Source organism: Drosophila subobscura, chromosome J, assembly GCF_008121235.1.
Source record: "Drosophila subobscura isolate 14011-0131.10 chromosome J, UCBerk_Dsub_1.0, whole genome shotgun sequence".
In the NCBI taxonomy this organism is placed as follows: Eukaryota; Metazoa; Arthropoda; class Insecta; order Diptera; family Drosophilidae; genus Drosophila; species Drosophila subobscura.
Window position 1 is genome coordinate 14,045,075 of NC_048532.1, and position 23,946 is coordinate 14,069,020.

At 45.6% G+C, this 23,946-nt stretch overlaps 7 protein-coding genes across 9 annotated transcripts; 4 read left to right on the forward strand and 3 right to left on the reverse strand.

Annotated features, from left to right (window-relative positions):
• Positions 1–547: 547 nt before the first annotated feature.
• On the reverse strand, positions 548–5,293 carry LOC117893131 (tectonin beta-propeller repeat-containing protein). The gene is made up of 4 exons (XM_034799581.1): positions 4,080–5,293; positions 2,355–4,009; positions 1,021–2,299; positions 548–959 (listed from the first exon to the last, which is right to left on the reverse strand). The coding sequence occupies exons 1-4, from the start codon at positions 5,142–5,144 to the stop codon at positions 921–923; spliced, it is 4,038 nt and encodes a 1,345-aa protein (XP_034655472.1). The 5' UTR covers positions 5,145–5,293; the 3' UTR covers positions 548–920.
• A 641-nt stretch (positions 5,294–5,934) lies between these two features.
• LOC117893133 (DCN1-like protein 5) lies at positions 5,935–11,788 on the forward strand. 3 transcript variants are annotated; one of them, XR_004648779.1, is made up of 8 exons: positions 5,935–6,137; positions 6,828–6,870; positions 6,934–7,121; positions 10,538–10,629; positions 10,703–10,956; positions 11,025–11,232; positions 11,291–11,660; positions 11,721–11,788. XR_004648779.1 is itself a non-coding variant. In XM_034799583.1 (7 exons), the coding sequence occupies exons 3-7, from the start codon at positions 7,018–7,020 to the stop codon at positions 11,365–11,367; spliced, it is 735 nt and encodes a 244-aa protein (XP_034655474.1). In that variant the 5' UTR covers positions 5,935–6,137; positions 6,828–6,870; positions 6,934–7,017; the 3' UTR covers positions 11,368–11,788. The 3 variants fall into 3 exon arrangements, 2 of the variants coding, with proteins under 2 accessions (XP_034655474.1, XP_034655475.1); XM_034799583.1 differs by having other exon boundaries at positions 11,291–11,788; XM_034799584.1 differs by lacking the exons at positions 5,935–6,137; positions 6,828–6,870; positions 6,934–7,121 and adding an exon at positions 10,213–10,473 and having other exon boundaries at positions 11,291–11,788.
• On the reverse strand, positions 7,629–9,548 carry LOC117893132 (lysosome-associated membrane glycoprotein 5). Its single transcript, XM_034799582.1, has 5 exons — positions 9,319–9,548; positions 9,093–9,175; positions 8,768–9,016; positions 8,239–8,648; positions 7,629–8,169 (listed from the first exon to the last, which is right to left on the reverse strand). Exons 1-5 carry the CDS (start codon positions 9,401–9,403, stop codon positions 8,127–8,129), a joined length of 870 nt encoding a protein of 289 aa, XP_034655473.1. The 5' UTR covers positions 9,404–9,548; the 3' UTR covers positions 7,629–8,126.
• A 703-nt stretch (positions 11,789–12,491) lies between the features above and the next one.
• On the forward strand, positions 12,492–15,414 carry LOC117894686 (serine/threonine-protein kinase polo). The gene is made up of 5 exons (XM_034801865.1): positions 12,492–12,854; positions 13,210–13,434; positions 13,511–14,290; positions 14,354–14,782; positions 14,853–15,414. Exons 1-5 carry the CDS (start codon positions 12,756–12,758, stop codon positions 15,045–15,047), a joined length of 1,728 nt encoding a protein of 575 aa, XP_034657756.1. The 5' UTR covers positions 12,492–12,755; the 3' UTR covers positions 15,048–15,414.
• A 433-nt stretch (positions 15,415–15,847) lies between these two features.
• LOC117894700 (alpha-soluble NSF attachment protein) lies at positions 15,848–17,768 on the forward strand. The gene is made up of 4 exons (XM_034801883.1): positions 15,848–16,072; positions 16,520–16,835; positions 16,904–17,224; positions 17,286–17,768. Exons 1-4 carry the CDS (start codon positions 15,981–15,983, stop codon positions 17,433–17,435), a joined length of 879 nt encoding a protein of 292 aa, XP_034657774.1. The 5' UTR covers positions 15,848–15,980; the 3' UTR covers positions 17,436–17,768.
• A 1,356-nt stretch (positions 17,769–19,124) lies between these two features.
• LOC117894692 (serine protease inhibitor 77Ba) lies at positions 19,125–21,684 on the forward strand. The gene is made up of 5 exons (XM_034801871.1): positions 19,125–19,602; positions 20,099–20,519; positions 20,590–20,860; positions 20,922–21,290; positions 21,359–21,684. The coding sequence occupies exons 1-5, from the start codon at positions 19,587–19,589 to the stop codon at positions 21,623–21,625; spliced, it is 1,344 nt and encodes a 447-aa protein (XP_034657762.1). The 5' UTR covers positions 19,125–19,586; the 3' UTR covers positions 21,626–21,684.
• Positions 21,623–23,646, reverse strand: LOC117894691 (retinoblastoma-binding protein 5 homolog). Its single transcript, XM_034801869.1, has 7 exons — positions 23,504–23,646; positions 23,222–23,442; positions 22,964–23,170; positions 22,721–22,902; positions 22,540–22,659; positions 21,858–22,486; positions 21,623–21,788 (listed from the first exon to the last, which is right to left on the reverse strand). The coding sequence occupies exons 1-7, from the start codon at positions 23,520–23,522 to the stop codon at positions 21,700–21,702; spliced, it is 1,467 nt and encodes a 488-aa protein (XP_034657760.1). The 5' UTR covers positions 23,523–23,646; the 3' UTR covers positions 21,623–21,699.
• Between the last annotated feature and the right edge of the window lie 300 nt (positions 23,647–23,946).

Genomic DNA, 23,946 nt, shown 5'->3' on the forward strand with positions numbered 1-23,946 from the left:
CTATATAATTGGTTATCTTTCAGGACTTGTGCCCCATTCCATTGTTTTCTTGCAAAATAATGGACAAACAAATAAATTAACAGTTTTTTGTTGATCGGATGTTATATTCCTCGATTTGGAGATTCTGTTTAATATTACTGACTAGCCAGAACTCTTGGGGCTGAAAATATAATTTTATCGGATAGATTAATCAATTGTCTAGAATGGTGGCTACTTTTAAAGGCTCTCTTTTATTAAGTGTTGTGGGAAATAAGGTTTGAACAAACTGGGCCAATTGAGTAACTACAAATTGGCGGCAACCAACTACATTTGGATGTAAAACATGAGTCGACATTTTTCAACAATACCGTTTTAATATGCATTCAATTTTAAATCGAAATAAAGAAAATATTCAGAAGTACACATATATTCTTGATTATTTATATTGACAAAGGTAGAGTTTCAAAATATAACCTATCTTTGGTTTATTAAATATGTATTTGGTAAATAAATAAAATAATATACAATTTTAAATATTTAATTGGTAAAACATAAATGTAAGCGTTTCATAGTTGATTACACAAAATGGAAATTTGGGGAAATAATTGAAATACAAGAGAGTAGGAAAGGCTTCGGGTTCCGAAGCTTTTGATACCCTTGCAGATTGAATATTCCATTGGTGTCTATATGATAGAGTAGGCCGATTCGGTTACAATTCGGCTGAGCTATGAAGAGAGAGTAAAGTTTGGTTTGGAATAGCTCAAGAGCTGGTTAACGGCAAGACTATTAATACTTAGTGGGGTCTAAAATGCATCGTTTGCATTAGGAACCCCTTGTCAAAATTATAATACCGTCTGCAAGGGTATACGAATACATATAGCAAGCATAAATACAAGATCCTGAATAGTATATAGGAATGCACTTCATGGAACGTCAACTGGTTACATGTAGCCCTCGACCGATACATGCTGCCACTGGCCCTGTAATGAAAATAATAATTACAAATGTATCCAAAAAGGGCTGTAATGTAATCGTATTTACTGCGATGCCCAGGTTCCAGCCGACGCCTGCGGGATTCTCGTTTGTGATTCCGCACCGCCTGCAGATGATGCCATTGAGGGAGATGGCCCACACCTCGGTGCCCACGGATACTGATCGGAAGCCGCAATGTTGCTCCGTGTGTGGCGGTATGTTGGCGGCATTTGGAAGAAACTGCCAGTGCGAACCCTCGGGAAAGGTCCTTGAAATCTCCCTGCGCACAGCCAGTCGCTGTTGGTTGTCCAGAGCCCAGATTCCAGCTCGTCCGACGCTTATCGCCTTGAATGTCACACCAGCTGGCGCCTCCACTTGCTGCCAGGCATCGCCGCAGGGGTTTTGCCTGCTAATGCCATAGCGGAAGAACACCATGCCGTTGCGCGCCACTGTCCACACCTGACCGGAGGGCCCAACGCTAATGGCTATCAGTGGCTGCTCGCTGGCAATGTGCTCCCAGGCATCTCCGCGAGGATTCAAGCTGCTGACGCCATGCCGGATGAGCACATCGCCATTAGAGGCAATGGCCCAAGCGGCCACTGGCACATTCTTCACGTCATGCGCACTGTCCACATCCTCGTCCAGCACATGCAGTGCCGCATCGAGCACTTTCGACTGACTCAGCTCCTGCCAAGGACCACTGCTGCTCAGGCGGCATCTCTTCATCCACCTCCGACGACGCACGCAATCCGTGAGCTTCTTATGGGCATGATAGTTGGCAGGAAAGTCAATGGCATACTGCCAGCCCTCCTTGTCAGCGCCTCCAGGTATGTTGTAGTCAATGGCCCAGTCCGAGATCCACTCGCAGTGCGTGGACAGCAGCTTGGTGTGCTCCTTGCTGCGCTTCTGCCGCCCCGTGGCATCGCTCCACGTGTGCCGGTCCGTGGGCAGGCTCTTGGCAGTGAATCCACTTATCGGATTCCACCGCTGATTCTCATACACGTAGTACGTGTGCGTGTCTATCATGGCGTTGATCTTGCCAGAGCCCTCGAGGCCCTTCAGGAACATGCCGCCCCAGCCGCCGTTGTACACCCAAGCGGTGTTGTCGCACGAGATGCCCCACACAACGTCCACGCCGCTGTTGTACACACGCTTGATGTGGCCTCCCATCTGGCGCCAGTGCATCTGCTGCATGGACACAATGACCGACGGACAGCGATACAGCACGCTGAAGAGTTTGATGCGTCCACTCACGTACAGGCAGGTGACACTCTCCGGATCAATGCGGTATTTGTAGTCCGTGTAAACCTCATTATTCACAGTGATGTGGTAGTGGTTCTGCAGTGCTCTGAAACGATGGAGAGTGTCAAAGATGGGCAGGCTTATTGTTGCCACAGTCTTACCTGATTTTCAATGTGAATGTGGCGCCCGGAGCAAACATCATCTTGTCGTTGCATACCTCCTCCAGCCATTCGGATTCCTTCATGGAATTGAGCACTGTGGTGCGCTCATTGAAGCGTGGATTCAGATGCAAGGCAATCACGCGATGCTTCTCCACACGATGCGGCTGTATCTTCACTGTCGAGTGGCACTGCAGGTCGAAGCGTATCTGATCGGCATCATCGTACACGCAGCCAGAGATCTCCAGTTCAGTGCCACACGGCATGCCATTGTACAGGGTGTTGTAGTAGGGTGTCTCGCAGGTGGACACATCCATTGTCTCCACGTAGCCCTGACCGCTGGACATCTGCTGTGCCTTCATGGTGGCCGCATCGAACACAAACACATCCCCCAAGTCGCTGGTCAGCCAAATCGCATTGTTGGCCGGCTTGCCCACTAGCGTATTGATTTGGCTGCACACTGAGGACAGGTGCGATAGCCAATCCTCCATTTCCGAGTCGCTGGAAAACTGCAGCTTCACCGGCGAGCAGTTGACGGGCAGGTGGGGCGCGTGGATGGCCAGACGCGGCGATCCCGCCTCGCTGCAGCACTGCGCACACGTAATATCGGAGAGCGGAAATTGTATCTTTGTGGCAGATCCATCGGGACTGAGAACTGTGAACGTGCCGGAGTCGCCGGACCTGGAGCCATCAATGCTACCACTGTTGCTGCTGCCACTGACCCATTCCAGCTCTATGATGCAGTCCTCAAAGTCGCCACCGGGTCGCTGGTAGCGTGCATCCGCAGACTTTATCCATGAAGAAAGCTCCACAGCCTTTTCAAATTGTGTTTTATTCTGCAGCTTGGCGAGCCTCTCCTGTCGGCACTGCAGCTTGCCCAGAATATCCTTCCGCCAGTTGGCATTCACATCCACTTTGCTGTCACTGGCCGCCTGCTCGTTGAACCAATTGGGCAGATTGCTTGAATCCACGGTGACTGCTCCTGTGGCCACGCAGCTCCACAGAACACCGCATTCGGTCCAGAACTGTGAGCCCGTGTGGTCATCATCCTCGCCCAGAAACACATCCGATCCGTGGTGCATCGAATCCGACTCGAAAACCGTGGAATCGCTCTCTGGATGCGCCTCCATGCCCACCACGGAGCCCACGCTGCGTACTGGCGACCAGGCACGTGGATTCCTCAGTTGTGTCTCAAATTTTCCACTATTTTCGATTACATCTGCGGCAGGAGCGCTGGAGGCATGCGCGGATTCGCGAAGTGCTGCCGTGCGCTGCTTGTGACGGTCGTTCAAGTTCAGACTGCCTATGGTGGGCGGCGAATCAGCAGTCAGCTTCCACCTTTCGTTTTTCAAGCGTCCGCCCACTCCGTTGCTGGAGGAGGAGCCCGCGGAACCATGGAGCACCGTTTCTATAACGGCACATGTCTCAACAACGCCCTTCTCCTTCTCTTTGGAGTAGAGATTGGAGAAACTTTGGTGCTTGGAGCCGGGCGTGGAGCTGCTGCCGCCACTCTTGCGGGAAACGATAGACAACGAGCTGGAAGTGCGGCTAATCTGCATGGGGCATTGCAGCTGGCGCCACTTCTTGCCAGTGGGATCCGCGGCAGTTACGCCGGAACGATAGTAAAGCAAACGGTCAGCGGCACCCACAGCAAATACCTAGAACACCGAACAGGTAATAAGAAATCGTGGAAGGATTCTGTCGATCCGCGTGTGGATAGACGCTTACCTGATCGTTGGATGCCACGGAAACCATCGAGACGTTGCCCACCATTTCAACCCAACCCTTGCCAATAGCCGAGTCCTCACTTATGCCCGCCGCCTCGCCCTTGATGCCACGTCGGAACCAGGCATGATGATCGTTAGTCACGCACCACACCGCATCCGTGCCCACAGAAACGTGGACGATACGCAAACTCGCGCCGGCCACGGGCGTCTTCACATCGAGCCACGCCTCGCCGGAGAGGTTATCGCGGGTCACACCTGTGCGGACGATGACCCGACCGTTGTACAAAACAGCCCAGACCAGCCCGGTGGGCCCGACACTGATCTGCGACAGTTCGCTGCCCGTAGGAGTAGCTATGGCTGTCCAGCGCAGGCCCTCTGGTGCCGTTTTCGACACACCTGTTCGAAACATGGCCCTGCCATGAGCAGTGATGGCCCAGACACACAGCGTGCCGGCCGGAGCATTGGGCACGCTTGTGCCTCCAATGGCCACATCGATGAAGGGCTCTTGGGTGGGGTCTTTGTGCAGCGGAGCCACTGCACACCAGCTGTTGAGGGCTGCATAGCGGCGGTAACGTTTCCATTTGCGACGACGCACATACGAGTTCCACGACTTCTTTATCGAGTAGGAAGCCGGAAAGTCTAGGGCATACATCCAGCCATCCTCTGGCAGCTGCTGGCCATCCAACTCCAGGTCCAAGTGCCAGTCCCCATCCCATTGCCAGGCCATGGAGGGCAGGCGAATCTTGTCCACACTCCGCTCCACACTGCCATCAGCGGAAGAGTATTTGTATCGATCGGTAGGCAAAAGAGTTTTGGAAAAGCCCTCGATGGGTAGCCAGCGTTCATTCTCGTACGACTCCTCCTTGATGCGTATGGGCACATCGAGTCCGTGAACGTGTACATACACCTGTCGGTCGCCGCCAATGGCCCAAAGAAAATTGGGCACAGCGCAGATTTTCTTGAACTCCAACCCCAGATATGGCAGTTCGCGCCAGGCTGCTGAGCTGGTGGACAACGTGTACACGCGGCCCTCACTGCTCGCGGCGAACAAATATGTGCTGGGCATTTTGGCCACAATTAGTTGTAACTTATAGGGTAGCAGCTATTCGTTTTCGGCCTTTCATTGTTCAAGTTTTTTTTGTTTGTTTTTGTTACTATTGTTTTTTAAATCGATAAAATATGCCTCATGACCCTCAATAATACTCCGAAATATACATTTTCCTCTTCCAAATATACCGTAAACATAGCAAATCCTGAATAACTATTTTCGATTATGATATTCCATTTAATATTACAAGCTAGTTAAGATTCTCAGCGCTACAACTAGAATTTTATCCGATTGATGAATCAATTCTCCATAACATTGGCTACTTTTCATGACTTTCTCTTATTGAATTGTTTACAAAAAGCTATAAAGGTGAATACAGAATGTTGGTCATTCCATGTCCATGATGCGAAACAATAGCTTATTTATCGATAAAAATTTCTGTACCATACAGAAGAGTGTTGCACCAAATTGAAATTTTAATTTCATAGATGGATGAAATTGATTATATATGCTATTATACACCAATACACCGTAATAAATTTCGTAGTTCAAAATTAATAATATACCGCAAAATGGTTACATTGGTTAAATCAGCAGAATAGCAGCTGATTCGCGTGATTGAAACTTCGACTATTTCATTTATCGAATATATCGGAACTGAGTAACCAGTTCAAACTATTAGCCCATTGTCGACCAGTAGGCATTTAAATATATCAACAAATACCATAAGAATTGAAAAACTTTAGCGAAGTTCAGGTGTAAGTAAAGTGCAAGGATTCAACCTACAAGAAGAATTTACAAATAGATTTATTTCCGCGGTTGGACTCAATTGTTCACCTGCTTAAATCGAAGGGTGTTCAGTGGGTTAAGTTCGTTCACGCATCACTGAACGAAACAAATGAATGAATTATAAATTGATTTTGAAAAATATGCTAAAAATTCAAACAGTTCGAGCGTTCGGAGCAATGCGTGTTGCATTTTAACTAAATATAGTACAACCACCACCAGAAAGTGAGTATAATACTGCAGCCGGGCGAGGGTAAAAGTGCTTTCGGCGTGGCGACGTAAAAGACGAGCACGCGCAGCGTCAGCTGCTGGCTGTGGAGGCGACCACCACGAAATCCCGACCGACACCTACCTCCACTCCACTGCATGACCATCGCCATATCGCCAAAAGCAAGTAGTCCTTGCCAGCAGCCGGTATTTCGTATTTCGTACATTGAAGTTGTAAAACGTTCCTGTGTGCACGCATACACACACACTTGCTCACTGATTTGGGTGCAAATGGTCAGGCATGCACGTACTATAAGGCAAGTTGTTGTTTTTTGGTTGGTGCGAACGAACTACACTACGCGGACGCGGAAGTCCCACAGACATATCCATGCAACGCAGCCCCGTGTTGAGTGTAAGTGTCTGAACACACACACACACACAGCGATGTCCTGTGTGCATCCCGTGAATTTCTTGGCAGCGACAGTGGAAAAATCATTGCGTCCACCGCGGCCCCAGGAGTTGGGGGTAGGCCTGCACCGAGCCGACCTTACCGTTTGCGACAACTTTCAACGTTTACGCAGACAGCCGTAACACAATTAATTAAACACAAAGCACATCATAATGTTCTTTATTCGGTTTATATTTACCCTCCAGTAATGGCAGTTCTGATTTCTAATAACCATTCTCTCTCTCTCCCTCATTTTACAGACTAGCATTTGAAGCTGTAATGGTTTTTTTCTAAACTACTGAGGTAAGTGCTAATTTCATAATTGGATGGACGATACGTTAATCTATTTGCCCACAAAACCAACAGAACAAATTCTTCCAGCAGCACTTATTAGTTAAGTCTGGTGACAGGCGCAAAAGGCGACGTCTACCAATCACATCACAACAAGTCATGCCACGGGGTAAGCGTCGAGCTCCAGAAATAGGCGAGACCATGGATAGTCAATCAAAAAGAGCCCGAACTAGCTATACCAGCATACCGACGCAGCACGGCAGGTGAGTGCACCTAAAGAATATACTCTGGAGTTTCCACATCCACCAACTCTGTCCATCCATACTCACTCTTGAAGCCTAGGGGGACAGAAAACTAAAGTAAAGCCCCCACCCTGACTCCTTTTTAAAGGCGTTTGCTTCGGCATTTGTCCCCCAAACAAATCGATGTCACGGTGGCCAGTGGCTGCCAGTGGCTTCCTTTATTCCTTCACGTTCACTACCGAAATTGCCTCGCAAGCTGCAGACTCTAGGCTACAGACTCCCCAAATCTATTCGGCTGATCCAACGCTACGTATTTTGATCAATAAACATGAACCCATGCCTCTGCCATTAGTTGGCAAATAATTGTTTACTTAGGCGGAGCGCATCCCGGCATTGGTTATTTCCTGTGGAAACTTAAGACCGAACTGCATTTGATATTCGATATAAACATATGCAAACCTGTTGTCCCAGACTGAATTTAGCAGGAATTTGTTGTTAGTTGTTAGTGAGATAAAGAAAGACTAGTTTGTGCGATGAATCTGAGATTTAATCAAAGGAGACTGGAAGGTGCAGGAGGAAATTTCAATTAACAATAGTTTGATGCTGAAATTTGAGATAGAGATTGAGAAGCGATTCGAATCGATTCGATCTAGAGTACATGACGCACCATAACATTGGTCTTTAGTTTGAAGACAAGTAAACAATAGCTGGATATATCTGGGGTTAGTAAGGGATTTATGTTAACATTTAATAATTTGTATGTTTATGTTTATGTATATGTATATGTATCTATGCTTTGTATATGTATATGGTGCGTATTATTTTATACATTAACAATATGGAAGACATTTGCAATTCTCATATATGTGTATCTCATAAATGGTAACATCAGCAGCTCTTGCGCCAACTCTTAGTTTAAAAATAGGACTACGGATTACAAGAGATCCAACAAACATGGGGGATATGTGTAGACAACGATATGGTCGAGAATATTTGAACAAAAAGCGCCTCACACTATCGCCTCGCTCACTCCATTGAACCGTATTGAACCTTCTTGATTTTAAAGTACCTTCAAGAGAAAAGAAAAAGCAGAAATGTTATGTGAACTCTCAGTCCACTCCCACTGCACAAGACTTACCGCCAGCCTCCGTAACCGGAAATGGTCAATAGAACGGCTATGGCTAGGGCAGTGCCCACTGCCAGAGGCGCTGTCTCGTCGCGATAGGAGCCAGTGGCACTGCAGTGGAACGACGGTCCCCACTTGCCAGTCTCCTTGAACATGAAGCTCTGCATGTGCAGATCGCGCAAGTACAGCCGAGCAATGTGTCCAGACTGGTCGCCCGAGTCGTGCGGGGCGTACATTATGACGGTCTGCTCCTTGTCGCAGACATACGCCTTGCCCACCGGCGTTGGGAAGTACATGGGCGTGTGCACCGGCGAGGTGAGCTTCACGTTCAGTCCGGGGCGATCGGGGTGCTCGAACAGTGGATTAGATGACGAGTATGTCAGCTCGAAGAGGTTGATGTACCAGCCCTCGCCGCCAGAAGACTAACAGGGAGAGTGGGAGAAACATTCCGGTATAAGTGTGCGCCACCTTTGACCTTATTTGCTGACAGGCATAACCACCCCAAAAGGGACACCCACGCACTGGGGCTTATAGTACGTACCTTTTTGAATGTCATGGACAGCTTGAAACCCTTAAACTCCATTGTCATTATCTCCATGTTGGACTCTTCGCATTCACCGCTCAGCTGTGGGCTGTCCGGCATGTACAGATCGGCCTCCACATCCTCGTTCAGCTTGTTGCGATACTTGATGCCAATGAGACCATCGACCTGCATGAGGATGCAGGTGATGCCGTTGGTGGCATTGAAGCGGTACAGCGAGGCAGTGGCATCGTGGTTCATCGACGATGCCTGCAAATGGGTAATCCAGAGATGGAGATTCCTATTGGATTTTTGGAACCCCAACTGACCAACCGCAGTGACTTACCGATGGCGATTTGGTTGTGTATTTGCTGACCCTCGGAGTTTTCGTCGTGAATGCGCTCAGCTGCAGGCCCTGAACGGCGGTGACTGCAAAGGACAGGACAGACAGGTTGCTTTTTCAGTGTGTCAGAACCCGTCCTCGATAGTATTGATTTTCGGTGTGCTCCAACCACGCATAACGCCACTCGTGGCCCACAGTCCCGCAGCACTCAATGACTTGTGTTACTCACCCAAAAAAAGAAGGAGCGCCGAACAGGCTAGTGCTCCATTCAGGCTATTGAGAATGCAGTTGTGCCCTGGCTTCAGCTTCAGCATCTTTAGGCGAATCGTTTGCACAATTTATTTAATTGATTCCTTGAGGAATTTTACGCTACCGTCTCCACTAGAGAGCTCGATGGAACTGCGACGTGTATCTTGCTTCGGGTCCTGCGCACATCTGAGGCCTAAACGGAAATCGTTCTAGCTGCTGTCCTCACAAAACACACTCGCAACACACACACTCCCACTCGCCCCCACCGTTTGACTTCACTCTCGCTTTTGTCCTGCGCAGTCGCTGAACTGGAATGTGGGTACATATAGAGGATGCACTGCAAGAAATAGTTTGGAGAGCAGGGATTAACATTGAGTGAATTGTTAATTAAACAGAAAAATGAATTATCAATTCGGGATATTTGGATAACCTTTTAATAAGCATTTGCAAACTATTCCTTTCGATTCTGGGGCATTCTCTTTGGCACTTTTCGCTTGTGCATCTAGGACTTTTAGTATTTTGTAGAATATCTTTGTGTTTATTAAAATTATACTGCCAATAGTCGAATAGATCTAGCCTACAAAAGCAGACAAGTACAAAGATAGATCTACCATTCGATAAGAGCTCGTAGCGTATCTAAAATTGCTGAGAATTTCTATATGTACACACACATGTAGATTCTACATTGTAGAAGCAAATATTTGTGAACATATTTAAATACATATACCGTGTACAGTAGGCCTATGTCTAGGCCATCGTAAAGCTGTCCTACTACAACTATCAAAGTAGCAAGAAAGATTATTGTGGGATAAAGTTATTTGCCTTTAAGGTCAAAAGTTCTGTGCATGAAGATGCGCCAGGCCTTCCTTTCTGGTCTCTCAGCTGTTTGTTCTGCTCTTGGCATTGGCCCCGTCTCTGCGCTACGTTTACTATCGCTATTTTTAGGGACCGGACGCAACACTTAAAACAAAACCCGAGAGAAGAAGAAAAGTCTAATAAAATAAACAAAAAGAAAAAGAGATCACAGAGAACATTAGCGACAGATTCGGTTAAAAACTTTAGTGTAGGTGAAGTGCATTGTGCAGTGAAAAGGCAGATAAATTAATTCTCATTGGCTGAGAGTACCGATGGCAGAGTATGTACCGTTGAAGATCGCATCTATATATTTACTGATCAAATATTAAACTTATACCCCGCAGGCGGCATATCAGAGCTGAAGACGGCTTCAGTCATAAACGATGTCTGACATGGTTCCAGGAATACACAACTCCCGACGAGCCAGAGACACTGGGTAAGTGGCGCTGATCGAATGCACGTTTCTAGGATCATATATGTACATGCTGTTCGTTGGTTTCCCCCCATAGGTCCGGACGGTATGGAAAAGTTTTGCGAAGATATCGGAGTGGAGCCCGAAAATATTGTGATGCTGGTCCTCGCCTACAAAATGGGTGCCACCCAGATGGGCTTCTTCAGTAAGAAGGAATGGGTGAAGGGCCTCACAGAGCTCGAGTGCGACTCAACAATTAAAATGGTTGTGAAACTGGACTATCTGCGTAGCATACTCAACGATGCCAACTCCTTCAAGAGCATTTACAGATATGCCTATGATTTCGCCAAGGTGAGTTTACATCTCAATCTAATGCCGTGAACGAGGCGACTAAATGCCATTACTTATTCCACAACTAGGACTCGGATCAAAGGAGCATGGACATCATCACAGCCAAGGCTATGTTGTCGTTGCTTCTGGGCAAGCATTGGCCACTCTATCCGCAGTTCGCACAGTTTCTAGAGCAATCAAAGTACAAGGTGATCAACAAGGATCAGTGGTGTAACATATTAGAGTTCTCGCGCACAATCTGCATGGACTTGTCAAACTACGACATTGACGGCGCCTGTGAGTAGCATTTGCATTACTTTTTAGTGACAACTAATTATTAATCTGGGATTTGCAGGGCCTGTTATGCTGGATGAGTTCGTGGAGTGGATGCGTATGCAACGGAACCAGGTCTCCAGCTCGGTATCCAGCTGAGAGATGCTTTATCAATTCGCCTATTTCTAGTTCAACTGCTGGATATCAGTGTGGAAGGGAGGAGGAGTGAGGAGTTCATCCAATACAAGATCGGCGGAGCTAAGACACCGCACCCTGCATCCCATACCCTGTATCCCTTTCTCCCTGCATCCCTGCACCCCTCCATTCACGCACTCAAAACGACACTCACTCGCAGAGATACACACACACAAACACAAGGCATTTGGAGAGACTGCGTACACTGGCAAAGCAAACCAACTATGAAACTACACTATTGATATAATATATTTAATGTAATAATTTATGTATTAACGCCTACTAAAAACTAAAACCGAAACTTTTCTACTTTTAAGGAGTCATTGAGAATACAAGAAAGAACAGCAGAAAAAGCCAAATTGGGGGCGCAGAAACCCAAAAAAAAGAAACGATAACATTAACCGAGAAAATCAAACCCAAAAGAAACGAAATTTTTTCAAAATATCTGCACCATAGTCAAAATCAACGAAAGTCAACACCAATACTAGGGGAAGTCGTAATTGTTACTAAATCAATTTAGGAAGAATACAACTTTTGGGAAATATTGAATAAATATACGTATTAAGTGAAGACAGTGATGGTGTTGCCTTGTTGCCTTATTGAGTTTAGATTTAATCCTCCAATCAGAAGATCCAATCAGCTTTTGGGATTCGCGACATTGTGCGCACTGTAGCGCCATCTGTTGAGAAGTAGACGAGCTCATCGGCAGGAACTACATGACCTCTGTGTTCTTGGTCAGCAATCTCAGCTTCTTTTCTAGGCCAGAGCTCGCCCCTGAAAAATCAGAATCATTGAAAAAGACTTGCGGTGCTATAGTAAATAGTTTCAAACTTAGTACTTATTATTTTCAAAATAAATCGACGAAATTATCGCATAAAAATATCGATTTATTTGCAATACTTTCCTTGTGACCTGATGCAACATAAAACAAGATGTTATTATAATCAAAAGTCGGGAATATATTCAACTTTGATGAAACAAAGGAAACATAGTCTGCTCTGAATTCAGAAATAAAGTTGCGTTGACATATAAATCACGCAGAAGTATCAAAATTCTTTTAAATAACTACATCGATATATAGGCAACGCGCATCACTAATTTTCATTGGCATTTAAATCGAACGGTTTCGGCGCGTTGTCCGCTTTGTGGCTATTTTTCGTGAGTTGATGGCATAGGCATAGTCTGCAAGTGATCATTTGTGTATTGGCAATTGCATTGATCTCTAAAGTTGATTCGTTGGGAACGCATTTAACTGGAAGTGGTGTGTACAGATCAGAGCGGATTTTGCATCAACCCGAAGGCGAGGAAGATTTTGTTTCGCGTGATTAAGGCAAAGGGGACATAGGATCAAAATGGCCGCAAAACCAGAGGATAAGAGCACAGATATACCGGATCGGCTCTTCGACTCCAATCAACGAAGGTCGTATAAACGTATGCGCTTCTTTGGAAAGGTAAGGTTTGCCCTAGATGCGGATAACAATGTTCCAGGTGATCCGCGTGCACATTTTAATAACTCTGCGCAGCCTCACTGCGCTGTGCATATGTACATATGTATGTAAGGGTCTGCAGACCAATACAAGCATGCCATTTACATCTATTTTCGCTTGTTTCCTTTGGCACCCTTCCACGATCGGTAAAATGTGTGCGTGTGTGTGTGTGCATGGTAGAGTTGTCAAAGAAGTGACGGCAGCTACATACGTACATACATATGTACATTCTATTTATTTTTTGGCGCGACGCATTCAATTTATATTTATTTGGTGAAAATTGTGGCTATAATGAATTATTTTGAAATTGCTTGTGCAGGGCGGCTTTGCCAAGTGCTACGAAATCATCGATGTGGATACCGACGATGTTTTTGCCGGCAAAATTGTATCAAAGAAGCTGATGATCAAGCACAACCAGAAGGAAAAGACTGCTCAGGAGATCACCATTCATCGTAGCCTAAATCATCCTAATATAGTGAAGTTCCATAGCTATTTCGAAGATGTCCAGAACATTTACATTGTCCTGGAGCTTTGCAAGAAGCGGGTAAGTGTACGCCGAAATGGCAGCATGCGTTCTTCCGTACTAATGGATCCTGCCGCGCCCCCTCTTTGCCAACCAGTCGATGATGGAGCTGCACAAACGCCGGAAAAGCATCACGGACTTCGAGTGCCGCTACTACATTTTCCAGATCATCCAGGGCGTCAAGTACCTGCACGACAACCGAATTATCCATCGCGACTTGAAGCTGGGAAACCTGTTCTTAGACGACATGCTGCACGTGAAGATTGGCGACTTTGGGCTAGCCACCCGAATCGAATATGAGGGCGAACGAAAGAAGACTCTGTGCGGCACCCCCAACTACATTGCGCCAGAGATCCTCACCAAAAAGGGGCATTCGTTCGAAGTGGACATATGGTCCATTGGTTGCGTCATGTACACGCTGTTGGTGGGCCAACCTCCTTTTGAGACCAAAACCCTGAAGGACACTTACTCCAAGATCAAGAAGTGCGAGTACCGCGTGCCGAGCTTCTTGAGAAAACCAGCTGCGGATATGGTTATTTCCATGCTGCAGCCGAACCCCGAGAGCCGCCCAGCAATTGGTCAGCTGCTGAACTACGAATTCCTGAAGGGCTCTAATGTGCCAACGTTCTTGCCAAGCTCTTGCCTAACGATGGCTCCGCGCATTGGTCAGAACGACATCATTGAAGATTCCATTCATCGCAAGCCGCTGATGGAGATGAACGGCATTCGAGACGATACCCGTCTGGAGTCGACATTCCTCAAGGCCAACTTACACGACGCCATCACTGCCTCGGCCCAGGTGTGTCGCCACAACGAAGACTACCGCAGCGACATTGAGAGCTTGCACCAGCAGCTCACCAATCTAATCAATAACAAGGTAATTTATTTCCAGTGAGTGTCTGTTTGAAATAATCACCAATCATCCATCTCGTGCTTACAGCCGCGCATCCTGCAAGGCAATCTCGGGGATGAGAACACTGATCCAGCAGCTCAGCCGCTCTTCTGGATATCCAAGTGGGTGGACTACAGCGACAAATACGGCTTCGGTTACCAGCTCTGTGATGAGGGCATTGGCGTCATGTTCAACGACACAACCAAATTGATTCTGCTTCCGAATCAGATCAACGTTCACTTCATAGACAAGGACGGGAAGGAGAGCTACATGACTACGACAGATTACTGCAAGTCGCTGGATAAAAAGATGAAGCTGCTCTCCTACTTCAAGCGGTACATGATCGAGCATCTCGTGAAGGCCGGAGCCAATAATGTGAACATTGAGGGTGATCAGATATCGCGTATGCCCCATTTACACTCCTGGTTCCGCACAACGTGTGCTGTGGTTATGCATCTGACCAATGGTTCCGTGCAGGTAACTAATCTAACATAGTGAATGCTTCCTCAGACTCATAGAGATTAACCAAACCTATTTCCGATTGCAGCTTAATTTCTCGGATCACATGAAGCTCATTCTCTGTCCGCGTATGAGTGCCATTACATACATGGATCACGAGAAGAACTTCCGCACATATCGCTTCTCGACCATCGTGGAGAACGGTGTGTCCAAAGATTTATATCAAAAGATACGCTATGCCCAAGAAAAACTTAGGAAAATGCTGGAGAAGATGTTTGTTTAATCATCTCCTAGCCCACCAGCGGACTATCATTCTAAGGCTCAATGTTAGTTTAAGCTTAATCACGAGCGCCTTAGCCAACCCAACCCATCAAACCCTTCGGCCCGTCTTAAAATATCACCCATCCCATTCAAGTGTACCCAACGCCGCCGCGCCAGTGCTTTTCCAAAATCGTGCTTTCTGTTTAAATTTATATTTACTGCTTATCGTTCTGTTTAGTTTTTTTTGTTTTTGCGTTCAATTCTAGTTCCATATTTAAAGTTTATTCATTGCAAATGCTGGGCCACGCTGAAATATAAATATATCTGTTTAATGTTTTTCGTACACAAATATCGAATGAAATTAGTAATAAATAAAAATATACTTTTAGCAATTACAAGTAATCCTCGATCGGCCACACATATTTTGAACAATTCGAACTATTGGAACCCTGCCGTTCGGGACTAAAAGTTTATTTATATTTTCACCTAAGCCAATAAAATCATTTTAACCACTTATTTGATTCTCAAATTATTCACATTGGACAATTTTTAACTGAGGATAAGATTGATTTTGAATTTAGTTTAAATCCCACAAAAATCATTAATAATGAGAAGTTTCTTTGATTGGATGTATCTTAATCAGTAGAAGTAGTTTTCTTTTATCTTCAAAATTGTTGCTTTGGGAGATTTTCGCCCTAATTTTTGAAACTAAATTGATATTATCGACCACTATCGAGACTTCAAACCATCGATAATGAGCTAGGTCGATAGTGTGCAACCATCGATAGTGCCATCGATAGTTTTCCACCTCTACGGTACGATACCTGGCATATTGATTTTATTGTAAAAGTGGAAATAAAAGTCATCTTCCAAACCTAGGGTCCAGCCGAGCCCTACCCTACTTAGTTGTTGCATTTAAATGCAATTTTACACAACGCGAACATAATTCCTCAGAATGGGTGACAACGAGCAGAAGGCCCTGCAGCTGATGGCTGACGCCGAGAAGAAGTTGACACAACAAAAAGGATTTCTGGGCTCTCTTTTCGGGTAAGTCAATTGGGAAATACGATAATGTGCATATATATGTACCACCTCCCACCTCCATTCCACTGGTTAATTAATGCAAGCTTACGTCTTAAACATGCGTAAATTATATGCATGTACATACATACATACACACACACATGAATATGAAAGTCCAGTAAGCTGCGCTGCTATTTCTTCTGCCTTCCACCCTCTCTGCCACACCACATCCTTTATGTACCAGCTCCAAGATTGCACAGATAATCATATCTATGTACAAGTTTGGTTATTAATTTTGTATAATCATGAAACTATGAAAAGATGATTCATCATTTTATTTATTGGAAAATAAATCTACTTTTGGTTCGATAATTCACAATTATTTCTTTGTTCCTTTGTTTTTTATAAATCCCTGCAAATGGGTTCCCTGCATGTATCTTAAACTTGGGTGTACTCTTTTCTTTTTTGCAGAGGGTCAAACAAGGTTGAAGATGCCATCGAGTGCTATCAGCGTGCTGGCAACATGTTCAAAATGTCAAAGAACTGGACAAAGGCTGGCGAATGCTTCTGTGAGGCGGCCACTTTGCACGCCCGTGCTGGCAGTCGCCATGATGCAGGCACCTGCTATGTGGATGCCTCCAACTGCTACAAAAAGGTTGATGTTGAGAACGCTGTCGCCTGTCTGATGAAGTCCATCGACATTTACACGGACATGGGTCGATTCACGATGGCCGCCAAGCACCACCAAAGCATCGCTGAAATGTACGAGGCTGATTCCAATACTCTGGTATGTGGCCTGCAGCGATTACCCGATTGAACGTTAATCGTTAACCAGACACTTTTATTCCCGCACAGGCTAAATCGATTCAACACTATGAGCAGGCTGCCGACTACTTTAAGGGCGAGGAGTCTGTGAGCTCGGCCAACAAGTGCATGCTGAAGGTTGCCCAGTACGCAGCCCAGTTGGAGGACTACGAGAAAGCAATATCCATATACGAGCAGGTGGCTGCCTCATCGCTGGAGAGCTCGTTGCTCAAGTACAGCGCCAAGGAGTACTTCTTTCGTGCCGCTCTCTGTCATTTGAGTGTCGATCTGCTGAATGCCCAGCATGCAATCCAGAAATATGCGGAGCAGTATCCAGCATTCCAGGACTCGCGAGAGTTCAAGCTCATTAAGGTTAGACATCAAATGTGTGGAGAACCTGTACGTTTTTAATATTGATTCTTTGTATTCACAGGTTTTGTGCGAGCATCTTGAGGAACAGAACATTGAGGGCTTCACAGAGGCAGTTAAGGACTACGATAGCATCTCACGATTGGATCAGTGGTACACCACCATTTTACTCCGAATCAAGAAGGCTGCGGACGAGGATCCAGATTTGCGATAAATTAATCAAACACAAACTAATATGATCTGATAAATTCACGTACACATTTACTAAATGCTTTATTCGTTTCGGAATTTAATATACCTATGCAATATAACTACAGAATTAATTAAACAAGTGGCACTGCTCGTCACAGAAAAGACACACACACATAATCCCATTAAAAACGGAACTAACTTACAGTTGAATAATATATTAAGCAGCCGCCCCATAAAATGCCAGCTTACCGGATGGGATAGCTATCAGCTAAGAATACTCCCAGACGAATATCAGCTCCTTGCAACGAATAAATAAATCAAGCCAAATGCCACTGTTAATATTATGTTTGGAAAATTGTGCAAATTCTGTTATCTATAATCATTTTTGTTGCACATTTATAAGAATGTAATGAATGTTATTTTCCAGGTTTTGCGTTCCATTTGTTATTTTCTTTTTAATTAGAAAAAATGTTCAATTAGCTGCTGTTTTTTGTTTGAAAAGTTATAGCTTCTAGAATCAGAGAGTTTAATTGTGTGGAAAACAAAATTGATGTTTTAACCGATTTGGATGTTTGTTGAATCAAATTAGAACTCCCCTCCATTGATAATGCACATTAAGAGAAGAAGAGTAAACGAGTTTTAGAATACGCAAAACCTACCAACTATATATGTATGTCCATAAATGTATCGAAAGCTATTCCCCTATAAATAATATTCAAACGAGAGTAATGAAATCTTATAAAAATACTTGAGGGTCACATTTATTGAAAATTCCATCTCGCAAATGTTTTGAAATGTTTAGTAGATTATATGGTAAACTCCTATAAACGTGTATGAGAAATATTCAAATCCAATAAACAGAATTAAAATATACTAAATATATGGGGCAGAGAATTGTACACCCTTGCGGTCGAAAAGCCAATTATTAAATGGATATTCCACCATAAACATTAAACGATATCTAATTAAAACCACTGCAAGGGTATAAGCAATGCAATTATGCATTCATTATCACAGATATTTCAAATTTAACTATTTTAATAAAGTTACTTGCTTGGATTAATCCCGCCATCCCAGTCCTCGTATCCAATCCAATCCATAAACATCTTTATGTACAACATGCATTGGTAAGCACATGGATGATCAGAAATATAATTCTGAATAGATTATCCCCTCTACGATCGACAGTCAGCAAGTTTCCACTTTGGATCGATTGGGTTTCTCCGCGAATTAGAAAACTTGATCAAGTCGGATGTGGAATGCGAACGTCAAACAGCCACAGAAAAGAAAGTCTAGCTTTGGCTCCTACAGCAGCAAAATAATAAATTGATCTCTAGAGCAAAAATCCAAGCTCAGCTCTTATATTCTGCAGGTGATAAAATGAGCTTGATCTGCGTGGGAACTTCTCAGAGAGCGCGGTCCCTCTCTCAGCCTCCAAGTTCTGCAACTGCATACTTATAACCCTGTCTCTGTCGTTGATCCTGAACCAGAACCTATTAAGCTCTCCATACACGCTCCAGAGCATCAAGTGAACTTGTACTCTGCCAGTGCCAGGGCATAAACAGAGCGACGGAAGCCAGCCGCGTCATATCTGAGCAGCTCACGACTCTCAATACGCGCTCTCGGCTCTCAGCGAGCTCAATGACGATGACCGTCGTATCAGTGGCGTGGAATGATGCCTCAGTTATTCCACCGTGGTCAATGTGTTAGGTACAGTTTAATTGTTTGATCCGCTTAGCTGTTTGGTGCCACCTATTGGTTCCTACCGTGGTCCAGAAATTAAAATAATTAATTATTAATTAATTACTCGCATTATATAAACCTCGTTTCGAAGATCAGCTACGTCTTGGCTGTGTGTGTGTGTGTGTACGTGTGTGCGTGTGAGACTCATTGCATTCCGGTTTTGGAATAATATCCAAACAACAAAAGCTCCATATAAATATATGTATATAAAGTCGCCCCGCACTCGTATAAACGGTCGCTACGTCAGTGCCAATCCCACCGAAAAAAGCCCCGAAATACATCAGTAAATAACAATTAAATAATTGAAACATACTACTACGCACATGTGTATGCATGTACGAATGTACAATCAGTAGTACATACAAATAAGTTCAAACTATAACAACAGTTTCTCTGTTTTGATAGACGAGACTCGAGAGTAACTTGCAAAATGCTTGCATTCCCAGGTAACAATCAATTGACAATGGGGGATATTCCCATTTCTGGTACACTCATGCACCCACCCATGCAGTCATCTGAGTCTTTACATTAACTTGAGCCAACACATAGCATCAATCCGTACATCATCTCGTATACTTTGTCTGTGGAAGGAAGGTCGCAACTCAAATCAGCTTTATCAGCAGAAAAACACACACACACGCAGTGTATTCACATTTATGGAAGATGGAAATTAAATTGACAATTAAGAAAGTGTGTTCCAATATCCGGAAGTGAAGTACATATTTACTCGTGTATATAAGCTTGACTCACTGTGGAATCTGGGCAATCTGAGATACGTACAGACACCGGAATTCGCTGAACTCAGACAATAGAATGGATAGGGGGGTTGTAGAAGTTCAAGTTGTAGAATAAATAATAGATTCAGGATTCACCACACGAATTACTCTACCACTTGTTGGCAAAGTCTAAGACTGATTTCAAACATATTTGACTCCATTTCAGTTCGTGCTTTAGGATGCCTCCAATTACTTCTTGTGTTCGCTGGCATGTGTCTGGCGCAGCAACAGCAATATCCTCAGCTGTCTGTCGGCACTCCCCTGGAGCCGTTGACCGCACCGACAGCCTTTGAGCAGCACACCACCCATATCCAGTCGCTGAGGAGCAACTTTGATGAGGATTTGCTACGCACTATTTCTCAGGGAGCACAAGAGTTTGGCCTCGATCTCCTGCAGCGTATATCTGTGGAGGTGCAGAAATCCAACAGGGATTTTATGATATCACCCTTTTCCGTGTGGTCGTTGCTCGTGCTGCTGTACGAGGGCGCCAGCGGTGCCACCTACGACCAGCTGCGCCGCGCCCTGCACATCAATGTCGAGGATGAGAAGCTGCGCGCCGTCTATCAAGTGTGGAGCACGTACCTGAAGTATGAAAACGTCACTGATGGCATGCCATTTACTCTTGACTTACACGATTTTGTGACCTTTCTATGGCAGCATCAACACAACCACCATTGAAGTGGCCTCGCTCCAGGCCGTTTACACCGATCACAGCTTGCCCGTGAAGAATGCCTACCGGGATGTCGTGAAGAACTACAACGTGCAGCCCGTGGAGGTTGACTTTTACAGTGCCAATACGGTGCACCAGATCAACGAGGCCTCCAACCGCACAACGCGCGGTCTCATTCCGTACACGGTGCTGCCCCAGGATATCTATGGAGCCAAGATGTTCCTGCTCTCCTCGCTGTTCTTCAAGGGCCAGTGGAAGGTGTGTGTTGTTGTGTGTAGCGCAGACTCCGCTGCAAGTATAAAGCTTTCTCCATTTGCAGTTCCCCTTCAATCAGTCTGCGACGCGTATGGAGTCGTTCTACAACGAGAACGACGAGGCCATCACCACAATACCCATGATGGTGCAGGAGGCAAACTTTGCCTATGCCACAAATATCGAGGGCTTGGACGGCTACGTGCTGGAGCTGCCGTACGGAGCTCAGGACAGGCTCTCGATGATTGTTATACTACCGAAGCGCGGCTTCAAGCTAAACGACGTGGCCAATAACCTGAAGGCGTTGGGTCTTGCGCCGATCTTGCAGCGTTTGGCCGCGTTCAGGCGCACCGCCTCGGAGGACAACCAGGTGGAGGTGCTAATGCCAAAGTTCACAACGACGACTGACTTCACGCTGAAGGGAGTCCTGGCACAGGTAGGATCCAACCAGCCACTCGCTTTCACAGTCAAACTGCAGCCAATTCTTTGATACTTCTTTTGCAGATGGGCATACTCGACCTTTTCGATGAGAATAAGGCAAACCTCAGCCGGATGTCGTCTGGTTTGTTTGCCAAACTCTGCATTCATTCCACCAAAATCATTGTGGACGAGCAGGGTACAACCGCCGGGGCAGTGACTGCCGCTGTGCTCGCGAACAAGGCGACGCCGCCAAAGTTCCAGCTGAACAAGCCTTTCCAATACATGATCGTGGAGAAGGCCACCAATCTAATGCTCTTTGCTGGCCAAGTGCGCAACCCGAAGGCGATCTAGTCTTACTCGAGATTTTATTGACATCATACAGAAAGAGAAATCCTACGTTAAGGAAATCGCAGCCCTCGGGCAGACTATTTTTTGGTTCGCCCGGTGGCCTTCTTGCCGCCAACGGGCTGCTGTTTGTCTTTGCTGGCTTTGCTGGAGATGAGAGGATGAGTTTCTGAAAGGGATCGCAGCGGATTATAAAGTGCATAGAATTTGTTCGTTCGGTTAGTGGGGCGACGCTTACCGTCGGTGGGGGCATCGGGCAGGCTGACATCGTAGTGCTGCATGCGTCGTCGCTTGGAGGCCATTATGTCGTCATCGTAGTCGTGTGGATCGTTGCTAAGTATCACCGCACTGGCCTCGAGGCCGTCCTGTGGTGCCCAACCGTCTTCGGGATCCTCCACCTCCGGGGCCATGGGCAGGAATTGCAGAGCATTCTCGTCCTCACCCTCCTCATCGGAGGAGCAGAATGCTGCCACTGGTTCCACCTTTTGTACATCTACCTCAATCTCTTCATCCTGCTGGGCGTCCGCGTTAAGATCCACCGACTTGTCCTCATCGGCAATATCGAACTCGGACTCTCTCTCCTCGTACTCGACATTCTCATCCAATTCCTTGAAGTCGGGCGCAAACGCTGACCAGTTTTCCACCTGATTCTGTGCCCAGATCGAAACGAGACCCGAACTAATGCTGGCAATGATGGGTCGCACCGGATGCCAGACCACGTCGAGCAGCAGTTCGCCCTTTGTTCCATGCAGAATCTTCACGAGATTGCCAATCGACTTCTCCCATATGTACAGCGCATGCTGGCGTGCACTGCCCGCGCATATGTATTCGCCGTCGCCGGAGAAGCAGCACTTCTTCCAGGTGGTTCTGCATAGATAAAGCTGTAGATTAAAACATCCAAAGTCGAAGAGGGAACTCACTTGTTGACCAGATCCTGCAGCTTCTGAATTGGCTCTGGTTCTCCGTCCCTGCCCAATGCAATTATTTCCTTGGAGTCGTACACGCGTATCACTCGATCCGATGTGTTGATGAGGAATGCACTGAAAGATATTTTATTTATTATTATTTATTTGAATTATTAATTATTTTCCAGTCACTTACTCGCCTCGTCGGGCAAACTCGATACTCTTGACGGCTGTCGCACTCGAGGTACCCACAATGATGCGAAAACTGGCCACCACTTCAAACGTTTCCACATCCAAGACGAGTATTTTGCCCTTGGCATTTCCCGTGTAAATGTGCTTTCCACGACGATCGAACGAAGCCACAATATTCAGGTCACCCTGCCAAAGAAAGGTTACTTTAATTGCTGTCCCTTTTCTTTTGTGAGATGTGCAAACCAACGTCAGAGTCGAGGGGCAGGCAGCGATGCGATCCTCCGATTTCAACTAGAACGGCGGCATATCGCATGGGACACACCAGCAGTCGATTGTCGTTGCGGGGATCGAACTGTACCTTCAGCACGGGGGAGGGAAATCGGTACTTGTGCTCAAGCTCGCCGGTCAAAACGTCCCAGATGCAGACATTATTATCCGTGGATGCCGACAACAGCTGAAATTGGATTCGAGTTATAGAAGCGGGAGGAGAGAAACGAGAGCTCACCTTGTGGCCGTTTCTTGTCCAACTGAGGCTGCAAACGGGATGGACGTGGGCTGAAATGATTTTGGCAATGCCGCGCGTCAGAAAGTCCCAAATAACTATTCGGCCATCGTTGCATCCCACGGCGAGGAGCGTTCCGTATTTGTTGAAGGCGCATGTAACTGCCAGTGAAATGCAGTCTAGGGAACCATCAAACTCCTCGGGATAGTTTTGTCCAAATGACTCTGATAGATAAAATGTGCACTGGTTCTTAGTTTACCTATTTTTTTTTATAAAACAACGTACCCAACAATTCCAAATTCATTTTTGTTTATTGCAGTGTGACCGCAGATTTATCGGTGAAATATACATGCCTGGTCCTCAGCAAAATGCATTAACTTTTTCAAAATATACCCTAAGCAGTATATAGTTGTTTCCATTGTTCATTGATCTATATATAAGAGTATATTTGTATCTGAAATTTGTTCTAGGACATATTATTAACAAATGTTGAATGTGTCATTTGTTCATTATAAATTGTGTGGTTTGCCTTGCAGCAGCATATAGGTGGAGAACTATCGATGGCACTATCGGTACTATCGATGGTTGGACACTATCGACCTAGCTCACTATCGATGGTTTAAAGTCTCGATAGTGGTCGATAATATCACAATAGTTTCAAAACGTAGCCATTTTTTAAACCATTTTTAAACCAAAATTTGTGGATTAAATAAAAAATGCTAAACAAA

Bases quoted from the DNA above. Each gene is read 5' to 3' on its own strand.
- LOC117893131 (XM_034799581.1), bottom strand. From the start codon at position 5,144: ATGCCCAGCACATATTTGTTCGCCGCGAGCAGTGAGGGCCGCGTGTAC. The intron at 4,010-4,079 runs GTAAGCGTCTAT...TCGGTGTTCTAG, and splicing joins CCGTGGCATCCAACGATCAG to GTATTTGCTGTGGGTGCCGC. The intron at 960-1,020 runs GTAAATACGATT...TTTTCATTACAG, and splicing joins GCTGGAACCTGGGCATCGCA to GGCCAGTGGCAGCATGTATC.
- LOC117893133 (XM_034799583.1), top strand. From the start codon at position 7,018: ATGCCACGGGGTAAGCGTCGAGCTCCAGAAATAGGCGAGACCATGGAT. The intron at 10,630-10,702 runs GTAAGTGGCGCT...TTCCCCCCATAG, and splicing joins CGACGAGCCAGAGACACTGG to GTCCGGACGGTATGGAAAAG. The intron at 11,233-11,290 runs GTGAGTAGCATT...TGGGATTTGCAG, and splicing joins CTACGACATTGACGGCGCCT to GGCCTGTTATGCTGGATGAG.
- LOC117893132 (XM_034799582.1), bottom strand. From the start codon at position 9,403: ATGCTGAAGCTGAAGCCAGGGCACAACTGCATTCTCAATAGCCTGAAT. The intron at 9,176-9,318 runs GTGAGTAACACA...TGTCCTTTGCAG, and splicing joins GGCGCTCCTTCTTTTTTTGG to TCACCGCCGTTCAGGGCCTG. The intron at 8,170-8,238 runs GTAAGTCTTGTG...TTTCTCTTGAAG, and splicing joins TCCGGTTACGGAGGCTGGCG to GTACTTTAAAATCAAGAAGG.
- LOC117894686 (XM_034801865.1), top strand. From the start codon at position 12,756: ATGGCCGCAAAACCAGAGGATAAGAGCACAGATATACCGGATCGGCTC. The intron at 12,855-13,209 runs GTAAGGTTTGCC...TTGCTTGTGCAG, and splicing joins GTATGCGCTTCTTTGGAAAG to GGCGGCTTTGCCAAGTGCTA. The intron at 13,435-13,510 runs GTAAGTGTACGC...TTTGCCAACCAG, and splicing joins TGGAGCTTTGCAAGAAGCGG to TCGATGATGGAGCTGCACAA.
- LOC117894700 (XM_034801883.1), top strand. From the start codon at position 15,981: ATGGGTGACAACGAGCAGAAGGCCCTGCAGCTGATGGCTGACGCCGAG. The intron at 16,073-16,519 runs GTAAGTCAATTG...TCTTTTTTGCAG, and splicing joins TTTCTGGGCTCTCTTTTCGG to AGGGTCAAACAAGGTTGAAG. The intron at 16,836-16,903 runs GTATGTGGCCTG...ATTCCCGCACAG, and splicing joins AGGCTGATTCCAATACTCTG to GCTAAATCGATTCAACACTA.
- LOC117894692 (XM_034801871.1), top strand. The intron at 20,520-20,589 runs GTATGAAAACGT...TTTCTATGGCAG, and splicing joins GTGTGGAGCACGTACCTGAA to CATCAACACAACCACCATTG. The intron at 20,861-20,921 runs GTGTGTGTTGTT...CTCCATTTGCAG, and splicing joins TCTTCAAGGGCCAGTGGAAG to TTCCCCTTCAATCAGTCTGC.
- LOC117894691 (XM_034801869.1), bottom strand. The intron at 23,171-23,221 runs GTGAGCTCTCGT...ATCCAATTTCAG, and splicing joins GGACAAGAAACGGCCACAAG to CTGTTGTCGGCATCCACGGA. The intron at 22,660-22,720 runs GTAAGTGACTGG...AATATCTTTCAG, and splicing joins GAGTTTGCCCGACGAGGCGA to TGCATTCCTCATCAACACAT.